The sequence below is a fragment of the Botryllus schlosseri genome, chromosome 8, assembly GCF_051294905.1.
Source record: "Botryllus schlosseri isolate E-star chromosome 8, Bs_hap1, whole genome shotgun sequence".
In the NCBI taxonomy this organism is placed as follows: Eukaryota; Metazoa; Chordata; class Ascidiacea; order Stolidobranchia; family Styelidae; genus Botryllus; species Botryllus schlosseri.
In genome coordinates, this window is record NC_137243.1 from 9,281,849 (window position 1) to 9,294,739 (window position 12,891).

At 40.2% G+C, this 12,891-nt stretch overlaps 1 protein-coding gene across 2 annotated transcripts in view; it reads right to left on the bottom strand.

The window, feature by feature from the left end:
• Nucleotides 1-12,891, bottom strand: part of LOC145444987 (MAM and LDL-receptor class A domain-containing protein 1-like) — a 148,614-nt gene that overhangs the window by 91,434 nt on the left and 44,289 nt on the right. The window contains exons 4-7 of one of the 2 annotated variants that reach the window (XM_080323070.1): nucleotides 4,235-4,346; nucleotides 2,481-2,679; nucleotides 1,977-2,064; nucleotides 1,525-1,665 (exon numbers count right to left, since the gene is read on the bottom strand). The exons of the other annotated variant lie outside the window; for it this stretch is intronic. Of the exons in view, the coding sequence (XP_080179196.1) occupies nucleotides 1,525-1,665; nucleotides 1,977-2,064; nucleotides 2,481-2,679; nucleotides 4,235-4,346 (540 nt within the window). The remainder of the gene's footprint in view (nucleotides 1-1,524; nucleotides 1,666-1,976; nucleotides 2,065-2,480; nucleotides 2,680-4,234; nucleotides 4,347-12,891) is intronic. 2 annotated transcript variants of the gene reach the window in all.

Below are 12,891 nucleotides of genomic sequence, written 5' to 3' on the forward strand. Positions count from 1 at the left end.
TGATGCACTGTATGCCTGCCGCCACACTTCGAACTGGACTTTTGATCATAATAATTATAGTGCGTAAATAATAAGTCAGAACGACTGTTGCGAGACAGAGTTATTGTAAAAGCTAGGATTAGTGATAGTAAATTGAGATTACCATATTTTTGTTGATCAAATTACTGGCATTCTTTAGCGCCCACTAGCGGATTTTAAAATGAGTTATGCCACATTTTCTGTCAATATGACATCACACTCGCAAAGCTTTGCTTATCGACCAGAGGTGGTCATGATTCGGATCAGGAGTCAGGACTCGGAGTATGTGGTTGTGTGTTGTAACCAGGACCAAAACAACATTTCAAGCTCTCTCCCGCCCAAATAAACACTGGTCCTGAGCCCACCGAAGGGTAATCGATGCAACTTCTGGGGGTTTGCTATATGCATTTGGTTTCTACATGTATCTGGTCCGTAAATTTTGTGAATGAAATCTGTCTATAATATCAGTTCTTCCGTATATTTCTATAAAATTTTGATCCTCTCTCCGCCCACATCATCTGAGTTTGCGGTAGAGCTGGTGGAGGAGGATGACTTCGAAAATGCATAGTACTTAATTGTACATCGTAAAAGTCAAGTCATGTCACACTGATAACACCATGAGCCTAAATGCCGGTCCGTACCAGCAGGTTGCACATCCGGTGGTTTTCAATATTTTATGGTTGCGACTCCGTTTCTAGTATAAAAATGTTCTGGGGCCCACATAAAAATTTGATAAGCTGATTACTAAAAAACGGTAGCACCTTTGCCCAGACTTACTCACTGTCTATTTTGGAAACTGATTACGTTCAAGATCCTCGTGAACCACAGAATAAAGGCAACCAACCCCCTGGTTTCTAGAACCACTATCTTTGACTAAAGCATCTAAATGGCCTTAACCGACTCTAGGAATATACCGTTCTCCTATAATTGCGATTACAATCGGGCTTATTTCAGTAAATAATGGTTATTTTTAGTTACTTTTAATTGCATTTTTGTGAGGGATGTGGTTCGCATATTAAAATCAATGAATGATTCGCTAAATCGCGCGCAGTGCGACGAAAAATTCCAAGCGGCATAAATCTGTCCAAAAATAATATCGTTCGTGTTGATTTACGAAAAAAAGTTGATCCAATTTCTAGCCTTCAAAATTCCGGACATTTAGGCATATTTTAGAATTTTCTTCCGGAAGCAGTTTGAACAGTGAAATTCCGGACATGTCCGGGAAATTCCGGACGTATGGCAACCCTAAGTAATTTAGATAAATTTTTATAGTGAATAAAGTCAGGGAGCCACTGCGCTTGAATTTCCTATTATATTTATTTGAATTCTTCCGCGTCAGAAAAATAACAATTATTTACGATTTTCATTTGCACTCATCCGCACTGCGATATTTTCATCCGTACAAGTGCGCACCATTTCACAGCCTGCAAAGCACCGATCTAGCATATCATGATTTTTGGAAAATAATTTGTTGGCCTGTGTTATGTAATGTGCAAATACACATACGCTTTGTTTTCAAAGTGTGGTCATTCACGGGTCCAGTCCTCAATGTTTGAGTTCCTCCGCTGCTCGGTAACCAATTGAATTCGTCTTCAGTCATTTGAGTCCAGCCGCAAGTGTTGTTTTCAAAATCGCAGTATGGTGATTCTGCAGTTATAATATCAATAGTTTCTTGCTGAATGTTGAACGACTTTAAAAGGTCAGTCGAGAAGTTGGACCAACAAGACAGATCTAGCGATTCCATTCTATGAATCGACCTGCTGGTTGTGATATTGTTTAGGCATGCTGTGAATATAGCTGGCGCTCCTTCGCCAAATTTCACAAAGAATGCATCGATGTATTTTCGAAATTCAGATTTATGCTATCGGTATCGCGATCATCAAACTTCGAAACAGAAGTGCTATATCGCGCGCAAGTGTCTGGTCTTGAGGCAAATATATAATGATAGCTATACTTACGTCGAGGGCAATTTCCTTCTTTCAGTTCGATATCGTCAATAGCGATATCGCCTTTATAGTTTTTTCCCGATATCCCCTCGATGATGATCTGTATCACATAATGATTTGATAGCGTAAAATCGGAAATTTTTGAAATCATCTGACTCGTTGCTGACTCGTACTAATGTAGACCCACCTTGACACAGACGCGGTGGTAAAGCATATGTAAGGTGTTATGAATAAGGGATTTCGACAATTGAATTCATAGGTGTCGATCGGATTCCGATCGTGTTTAAATTTTCGAATTTTGTGAAATTAAATTAGGAATTGCGAAATGGATTTGGAGTGGGCGTAAACTTTCTTCCATCAATACGAAATTCGAACGAAGTCGAGTTTGAATATGAACTTATGAGTCAATTACTTATTCGCACTGGCCCATAGCAGAAAGCAAATATTATGTACAGGTAATGCAGTCAAAGATGAATATTAAACTACGTTATTAAACTACGTTATTAAACTACTTACGTTAATGGGTTCGTTTACGTTTAAGTCAATCGATTCGTGATTCCACCAGTCCGTGCTCTCGACTGCCATAGCTCTATTGTTGGGGCCAATCGACCATGGCCCGGATAAATGCGCTATGGTCGTCTCTAGACCTGATTCCTCGCCTTTGATTTTGATATTCAAGTCTTTCACATCAGTACCGTGCATGTTGTGCCAAAATCTGAAATGTTATAAATGCATTTTGGTAGTATACAATGCATACAACAACGACAATTCATAAATCGACACGCTCACACTTATAAGATAAGAACTCTCATATATATAAATAAACATATTGTATATTGTATTAAAGATCGTAATCTGTGTCAGCCGTGCAAGTTGTGCCAAAATGTGAAATGTTCCTTTTTCTGACCACAGAATCCCAATATATTTGATGTAGCCTACGTCTGAGTTCGTTTGGCACTCCCGAATTGATCTCACTGCGCGGTGTCACTATACAATTTCCTGCACGGTGTTAGCCGCATTCTGTAGATGTGACGAACGAAAATATGCCAAAGCGTAGTGAACAATGGCAAGATAGATAACATACATTTGAACAGCAACTTGCGGCAACTGAATGACAACTGAATTGATTGACGATTAATTACCAAGTATCTAGTTGAGTGACAATTTCCGTTTGGTTGTACACAGCAACACAAATTTATATAGACACTTAGACAGTTACTTTCGCAGCGATCAGATGATATCGGATAGAAAAGCCGTATTATATAGTTTACAGTTTCCGACGTTATAAACACGATGACGCTTTTGTGTAGCGTGTAGTTAGTGTGTGTGTGTGTGGGGGGGGTAATTTAATGAAATATATATATTATTTCACTACACACATAATGTTATGTAATAATACCAGTGTTATGAAAAATCGTTGTGCAAAAGCTTCCATTTTTTTAAAAGAAAATGAATGAACTTTGTCAGTTATATTGTTATTTGCATATTGAATATGCGATACCATTATCAGATTTACCGTTTGAGTTGATAGAAGCGATGTCATCAAAGATTTAGAGGGCACGTAATCATACTTCTTGAGACATATATATTCCTGTCGCACGGTAAGACTAATAATGAGTCTTCCCGAAAGTGATTGTCAGGTGGTCGAATTGTCGTTAATTACTTTGTTGAAACATGGTGTCATTTTGTGAAAGAGAAAGTTGGCTCCATTCAAAAGATCGCTCACATGAATACAAATTTAAGAAGAAAATTCTTTGGCCGCGCACAATTCCCAATTTGATTTATTCACGGGGACCAATATTTCACTCTCCTAGTCGCATTTGTACCGCAGCACTCAGATTGCAAGGAGAGGGACATCCGGCGTGATCTTTGACCAAGGCTCTATCGCCGGCGATCGTTCTAGGATCGCACTTCGTGATGGCTGAAGCTTCATCTGCCTTGATGAGTCTTTTTGGCGCTGAACAGCCGGTGCCTAATTGTCCCGCAACCACAGGCAGCACACAACACTGCATTTGGATTGAATTCTGCACGTCATGCGTATTTTTATTTAGGCCTATTTTTCGGGTTTATTGATCAGGAGGCGCGTGCTCAACATTTATAAAATCTAATGACTATATAATGGATCGCGCCAAGAGCGAAGAAAATTTTCATGTTGAATACATCTGCCCAGCAATAGCCCACCTTCTGGTAATTTACGAAAAATTGATCGAAATTTTTTTTCGGGGTGCATGACCCCTTTGGTCCTCTTCTAGCTACGCCTATGGATATACCTGAAGCAAAACGGGCCCGATTCCCGCAATGTCGGACTGATAAGTCTGGCGCGATCGCCATTCTTTCTTGGTACAGAGGTTTCTATGTAAAGGTAATATCCAGATCCAGTCTCTTGAAAAAAGCAAGATCAAAATTAGTGTTTGTGGACGAAAACAAACATGCAGACATACAAAACAAACGTCAGACGCAACGGTCACACCGTGGCGTTATGTACCATGATGGTGTGCGGATAATATTTGTGATCATAGTATATTATGAAAACGTAAGAGGATGATTGAATGCTGAATTTTAGGCTAATTCAACGTGACCGTTACGGCGTCCTTGAAACGTTTAGACCATTATGTATACTTGCCATGTGTCAGTTTTGTTCCTGTTACCCCTCCGGATACAGTTAATCGGCCATATCTTTTACAAACGTTTCTAAGTGCAATTCATTACTAATTTTTACTCATTCCCTATTTTAAAAGGCCAAGAACGTTTCTTCAAATGCTACATATCATTTTCTATTTATGGGCGATCCTGACTGGTGGAATTCGAGTGTAATTTGAGTTGATTTGACGGATACGCCTACGCAAAGATGACAGACAGGCTATAATATTTTTACGTTTTAACGACGTATGTGTTACAGATATGTCTGCATTTATAACAAAAATCAATTTGAAACAAACATGTCTAAAACATGATCCTTGTTTACTAATTGTTTTTTATTTTCTTTTTGTCGTTTTTTAAAGCCATGACGTCACGAGCACTTTAGGCTGCTCGTCGTTCGGCATCCTCCTATCTATTCATTACATCGCATTGTGTCTTTTCGCATTGTACATTGTGTGTGTCTTGTTCAGATATATAACTCAACGATTATTGAATATTAAACTACGGGCCTTATAGTATGGGGCAGGGCGCCACACCCAGTGGCGTAGCAGCCACTTGGCGGTTCTGGCTCTGCGCCAGGGGCGGCAGGCTCCAAGGGGGCGGCAAAATGAGGCTTACACAGTGTGCACAGCCGGCTAAAGCAGCGTAATTGGTAGTCCTATAGCTGGCGTCCCGTCAGCTAAAATTTAATCAAACTGGTCTTAAACGAAAGCTAGTGTCACGCTAATTCCGAAAACACGAATTAACATGTTAACATGACAATGGAACCATTCCGAAGTAGCCGTCAAGGCCGCGTGTTCCTAACAATGGTTGGTTAGTTAAAGCAAAGCTACTTCATTCGAAACCATATTTATACTCGTGTCTGGAACTTCATCTGACCATTGGTGTTTCAATTGAGAGCTGTGCGAGGAGCTTCTCAAAGCTCAAACTGATTAAGTCGTATTTACGTTCTGCCATGACTGATGATCGGCTATCAGCTCTATCGATAGCAGTGGTTCTCAACCTTTTTGTCTTCGCGGACGACTTTTGGACCGCCGCAGACCCCCGTGGACCCCCTCAAGTTTTCGTTCAAAATTAGCTCAATTATCGTGCAACCTTCAACTGTCTCGTGCAAACATTGATTTTAGGTTGGTAATAAACAGCCAGAAAATGAATTTTATTCAAAATAACATCACACTATGTGTCGAAATTTGGTAGACTTTTAATATTTCGAAACGAATTTTTCACCTGTATTTATTGTCTTGAAAATTCTCGTATTTGATTGGATATGAACGAGTGGCGAAAGTCCATTTCCACAAAGATAAATTGGTGGCGAATGTAATATTAACGCGTAACGCTTGCGACGATAGCTTTTGGTGTGTGTTTGTAATGAACATATCATGTCCACGCAGCCTATAGTCATTTCTATCTAGCATCTCATCTTGAAGGTATTTAGTGGTTATATCACACAAGAAAATGGATTTCGTGGCGGCGTCGTTTCAATTCCTTCATTGGGACAGATCAGGAAAAATGTTCAGGAACTTCTATTTCAAACGAAAGTTATACAAATTTGCTGCGACTGACAACTGCAAATCCAAATTGCTATCTCCAACATTTAATTTTTCAGAAACCTTAACAAAACATTTATAAACAGCAACATATGTTTGTATCGGCATGCCATTGGTAAGTTGACAATAAAATGAGTTTGCATTGTCGGATATTTCATCTCAGACGACCATTTTAATGACGTGAGTCCTAAAGTTTTAGTAATTATGAAGCGAAGCGAAAACTGTCTCATGCTTTTCCTAATTAAAAAAAATGTAAATTAGGTTACCAATGACTTTACAATGACAAGAGGCTTCGCAGACCCCCTGAAAATGCTTCGTGGACCACCAGGGGTCCGCGGACCCCCGGTTGAGAACCACTGGTCTATAGAAAGAGACTGCGTTCAAAATCTTGAATTTGAGGATATTATCGCTGATTTTGCATCGGCAAAGCCCGAAAAGTTAAGTTTTGAGACGGCTATTGATTTTCTATTTGCACAATACCTTCGTTCGCTATTTCTTATCTTTAATATTTTTGGCCTTATTAACGTTGAGGCGGCGAGGCTGAGACGCGGCATATTACTTGTAATTATTTTTATGAACAAGATTGTTTGAACATGAATCTATATTGATATTAGCAGCGGTCTACTTAGGGGGCGGCATTTTAGGCGAGAGCCAGGGGCGGCAGCACATGCTGCTACGCCAGTGGCCACACCATGATATTTTCTAAATTGGGGTGTTCCCATATCAATACAATCATTTTTATCCCATGATGCGGATGAATGCTTATGCTGTTCAAAATTGGATACCTCCTGGTATGCATCAATATGAATCAGGCTCTGCATCTTTCGCATAGCTCAATTTGCAGCTTTTGGCGATCCATGCGACCTAATTTCGATACTTTTCACAACTATACTTACTTACGTGAGTTGATTGAAAGTCAGTCAGTTCAACTTCTACTTCAATAAGTTTTAAGTTGCTTATGGAGGAAGTACTTCTACTCGTACTTGAGTAGATTTTTTCGTAGCTAATTCTACTTCTACGTGAGTAGATTTCTTGACTTCTTTCACCACCTCTGGTGAACTCAAGTCATACGAAAAAGTTAAAAAGTTAACTCGAGTCTTATTAAATAGTTATTCACGTGACTGACATCGAGCTTGATCCACACTGTATATCAGTGGTTCTTGACCTCTGATTTTCCTCCCGCGCCTTTTTCAGAAATTTCAATGGTCTGGCGCTTCCGATATTTTAAGGATTGTACTAAAAATTATTTCCTTACCTGGTTCGAGCCCAATGTGCACATCTCGAATCTACCTCTCCAATTGGTGTTGCGGGTATGTTGATAGTATTGGTTGCTGTGGGATTGCTAGTAAATCAATTGAAAATGTGGTTTAGACCTATGCTCACATTGAATTTATTTTGCTAAAATTGAGGGAATACTGCACCCAGTTCCCATCTTAAACATACGACATACATATACTCCGAACAAACCAACTCAATATTATGTATAACGCAGTGGCGGCTCGTGACAATATCGGGTGGTGGGGCAAGGGCCGCAAGCGACTTGTTATCAATATGACGTCACAGTAGCGTTTTTCAACGTTCATGATGGCCACATGAATTTCCCGTAAACAATGATTTTTAACGTAGGTGCCGCGAGAGGTTTGCCGGTGGCGTGACTTGCAGTGCGGTAACAAATGTTTTATTCATTGTTTTTTATTCAAATGATTATTTTACAAAATGTACGCGAACTAAGAATCGTTCCCATGCCACGAATCAATCATCAGGTTATCCTTAGTAGCATGCGTTATGATTTCGTGGTAGAGATTACGCAAGCGCCAAGTTAGACTATACCAAAAATACACAGACCAACTACCTACAAAGAGCATTCGCATGACACCTTGTGGTGTTTTAATCGTTCCATACTTCCAATAAAAGACAGTAAAAGCAAAACAAGGCGTTTTTATCCTCGCCATAAGTAAGCCATTCATTTTTATCGAAATGCGCTGAAGAAAAGGCACGAGTGCGCTTTCCTCCGGCGTACGATTGGATCAATGGGCAATTTCTAGGCTGATACGGACCTAGTCGCTTTACCTCTAATTTTTGCTCTAAAGGCAGCTGGCTAAACGGCGTACGGAGCAAAGATTCAACACGATTCATGTTCGCACTTGACCTGACTACTTATCTGCAGAAATGGAAATGACTATAAATCGAGAGATTGTGTATGCCTAACTGGAAAGGTCAACGAGTTCGGACACATACGCAATTGTTATCTCATAGATTGGACAAGGAAATGTCATATTGAATCCAAAACATCATTCTGAAGAACTACGGATAGCAGCCTCGGAAATTCGGTCCCGGTACAGCTTGGGAGATTCTGGCCTTGAGGCTGGAGACTGTCACACGACACATACGGCTTACGGTCTATAGTGTCTATGTCTGCTGCAAAATCGCCTTCGGAAAATATATTACCGAATAAATACGTGGATGAAAGCCGAAAACTTGGTACACTGTTACATGAAATCATCGAGAAGTATAGCTTCATGACCATTTTCGGTATGGTACCAGAGGTGGTCAGTAACGAAGTACTTCTACTTTTTGGAAGTACTCAAGTAGTTTCCCTCTACTTCTGGTACTTACTCAAGTAGATCTGATTTTCTCTACTTCTACTTCTACTTCGTAACATTTTGTGATCTACTTACTTACTTTTCGCTATTTTCAGTTTGTCAAGTAGAAGTAGTTTAATCCCCCAATACGAAAGATAGCCTGAGGAATTTCGGGGTTGTTTTCACGGAGTACCAACATTATTCGTAAAAGTCAAGTAAAGCCCAGAAATTTTGTTGCGCTTCGCGCACAGTAGCTACGGGGTGACAAATTTGTTTTTCACGAAAGTATCAGGAAATACATCTGAGGTACTGGATTGCTTGGTTCCGCTCACACCGCATTGTCGCCCATATCAAATATTTCATCATAGTAAATATGGCCCTCCATAACGTTTGAAACTACCGTTTCGCAATCTAGCAATCACCTGTCATATCGTAATCTAGCAGCCCACGACGTGTCCTGCTAATCTCGAAAATCCGGCTTTTTTAACGTTACACCTGTTTTAGCAGATCCCCTTTGAAGCTTTATGGACAAAATAGACATGAAATGTATTTTCCGCTTTTTAGAAGTGATATTTGTATTTCACTTTCAATTCCGAGTATCATACTTTGAGTTCTAATTACTTTCAGTTCTTTTGTCTGCAGTACATACATGTTGAAGCACAAAAGCAAATGCCTCTATTTTCCGAAAATAGAGCTACACTAAAAACAAATTTTACGAGCCACAATACTTTTTATTAACGTATACTAATCGCGCAAAGTGTTGAAAACGTATCCAATACACCTTCTCCGTATTGCTCTTCGCCTAAACTCGAGGCTTTATAATATGGGGTATAGGGCGCCATGCCATGATATTCTCTAAAACGGGGTCTTCTAGTAAACAAAGGGTTAGTATTGCCTTTTCGTCTCAATACTATAACTTGCATCCCATGATGCGAAAGAATGCTTATTCTGTAGAAAATTGATACCTCCTGGGATGCATCAATACGCAATACGCATCAAGCTCTCTGCACCTTCCGTATAGCTCAATTTGCAGTTTTTGACAGTTCATGGGAACGAATTAAGACTGTTTTCAAAACTACTTACTTACTTGAGTAGATTTAAAGTCAGTCAATTCTACTTCTACTTCAAGTAGTTTTGAGTGGCTTATGGAAGAAGTACTTCTACTCGTACTTGAGTAGATTTTTACGTCGCTACTTCTACTTCTACTTGAGTAGCTTTCTTGACTACTTTGACCACCTCTGTATGGTACACTGTCAAAATTAATACGAACAGATCAACGCCGAATTTTGCGTAATATTTACTGAGGAATCGGCTGATCAAGCGATCAGCTGTTAGCCGCCATCGAAAACGAAACAGCTATCGCGCTTGACAGGGGTTGTAATTGTGAGCAAATGGCCCGAAGGCCACCATTCCACGGTGAAATTGACATTGGAGAATATAAAATAAAACTAAATATTTGAATGCAAACCGAGGATGTTAGTAAACTGTTTCATGGTATCATCATCTCATCACCTATCTCAGTATGGAACACAGATACACCGGCTTTTGCGTGAAATCCGCAATGCGTTAGGTAGGCTAAGTGTCAGATCAGCGCACATCTCTACCATACTCGAACTTATTAACGAAATTGCTGCCCTAATCATTGAGTGTCAACCTTGAGACTTGGCACAGCGTTCGATACTAAAATCAAGACATACCATGTAAAAGTTCATGACGGATCTAGCTAAGGAGCATCGTTAAAATCAATGGAGACCAATACCGGCTTTGCGTGAAATATGTTTGCGATACATGACCGATCAGCACACACTCGACTTTGGAAACGGAATTACTACCCTAAACTTTGAGTAGAAACCCTGAAACTTAGGACAGTGTTAAATACCACCATCACGACATGACATACCAAGTTTCAAGAATTATCATGGTGTGAAACACCATCAAAATCGACCTGTACCAGCAACGGTCGACTCAACGCATATCACGGTATCCGAGTTCAGATATAGATACGATTGTTACATCACACCTTAGGGGCGAGCAAGCATATTTGCCCCGGTTGCTCGGCCATTTTACGAATAGGAGAGAGTAAAGCAACGTTTCTTAATTGTGCGCAGCTTTGAGAGAATAGATAGTGAAAGCTTGTTATGAGCGCTACAGGGGCAAGCCCCGGCTAGGCATTCACAAAGCGAAAACACAGAAGAGAATTCGATTTTCGCGGAGACTTCGCTATGTATGGGCATTTGCAAGCGAAAGCACAAGAAGAACGCGGGTTTCGCTGTGATCTCGATATATATTGAGCGCTGTGCGTCTATAAATGGTTAAATTGTTATTGAACAGAATTTTAGGTGGGGCAATGCCCCAGTTGCCCTATAGGACGAGCCGCCACTGGTATAACGTAACATGTGAGGTTATGGGTAACAGCACGAAAAGAATCATCTGATACCGTACGGGTACGACGAAGAAATATAGTGACGATTTCATCTGTAAGTCTCAAATACAAGGATATAGTATCTCTGCAATATTGTGGCCAAAACACCGTGACTCTTTCTCTGGTTTCGACACATTGTGTGCTGGGAGATACGATATCTAGTTCGAAACAGTTTGTTTAAAAAACCATCTAGCGTGTGCTCACAGAAAATTTGCGATCGCAAAGTAGGGGCCCGTAACCTTCATTCTATACGAATTATGATAACAACCACTGCATGTATGGGAACATTTCAACGCCCCGCGAGTGTTTCCGCCCCCTTCAAACTTCAAACTCCCCCTGGGGCGCTGGAGTCAAGGTTAAGAACCACTGTGGCACGTTCTATTGGATCTTTGCCGCGTAGGGCACGTGTGGTAAGATAATAACAAATTGCGGATTATCTGCTTCTGTACTTTACCTTAAAATGTGAAGGTATAGGCCATTTACCAACTGCTACAACTAACAGTCATAATCATAAGATACTTGCCGCTGGGTCATGTGAACCATTCATGTACCACAGAATGGTAGTCAAGGAATTGATAAACAAACACAAACATTCAACTAAAGTTGTTGATCATAATACATAAGTGAAATACCGAGTCCGGAGGCTACTACGAACGAGAAACAGGTGAATAGTACATCTATTTCAAGAGACAAGGACAATATAAACGATAGGATTTCCTAATGTCATGTAGGTTACATGCTGTGGAATGCTTATCAGACAATCTTCGAAAACTACCTACGCGTTTCATTACCACAATGGGTAGGCAGTTTGGATACGTCAAATAGGCAGTTCATATACATTGTGTATTGTTCGCAACTAGTGGCCTGTGATCACTTAAGGACTCAAATATAGTAAGCTATTTGACACTCCCTCTTGGTTGGCCCCCTCGAATTTGTAAATTAGATTTTGTGACGTTACATTTCATGTCATTGTGAAATTTCGTTGCACAACTTTCATATACTGACCACGCCCACGCCCATATTTATGTGGCATTCACGATAAATCCAATTTTTCAGAGGTCCGCACGCGATACGGTGGGGACTGATGAGAGATGCGGCAATAGCTATACCCAAGTTGACAATAAGCACATACAGCATTAATTATTTTGCTCCGATCGGTTGGCAGCCATCTAGTTTATGGCACAGTATTAGTAAATAATCGAAGTGGAATCAGCAATATTGTAGTCCGCATTTTAAAATCCGATTATTATTTCGTCGCGAAACAAATCGCGTTTACGTGAGCACGTAATATGGTATAGCTAATCCTGTGAGAACATGCACAATAATATAGTACTTAAATGAAATTTAGGGTTGGAATTAGCAATATGACATAACGCGACGTCATAGGTTCGTGTTCACCCTGCGTTCACATAAAACCTTTGAAAAACGTTCTCGTTCACGCTAACCAGAATCCTTCAAGGGTTCGCACCATCCCTACGAAATAGGTTCCCGACTCATGGGCTATAGCTGAATATCTCTATTTATTTGAAGAGCTGCTTGGCGGTACAGAACTTCAATATACAATTGAATAGTATATTAATATTGAAATGAACCCGTTCACACTTTCATTTGGGTGCCTTGGAGTCGAACTTTATCAAGCCTGTGCCTACAGAAGGAGTTTGTGTACCATCTAAAAATAATACATTGAGCTGAAGCGCTCTCTCAATCCGCCGTGACGTCCTGCCGGTGACGTCTTA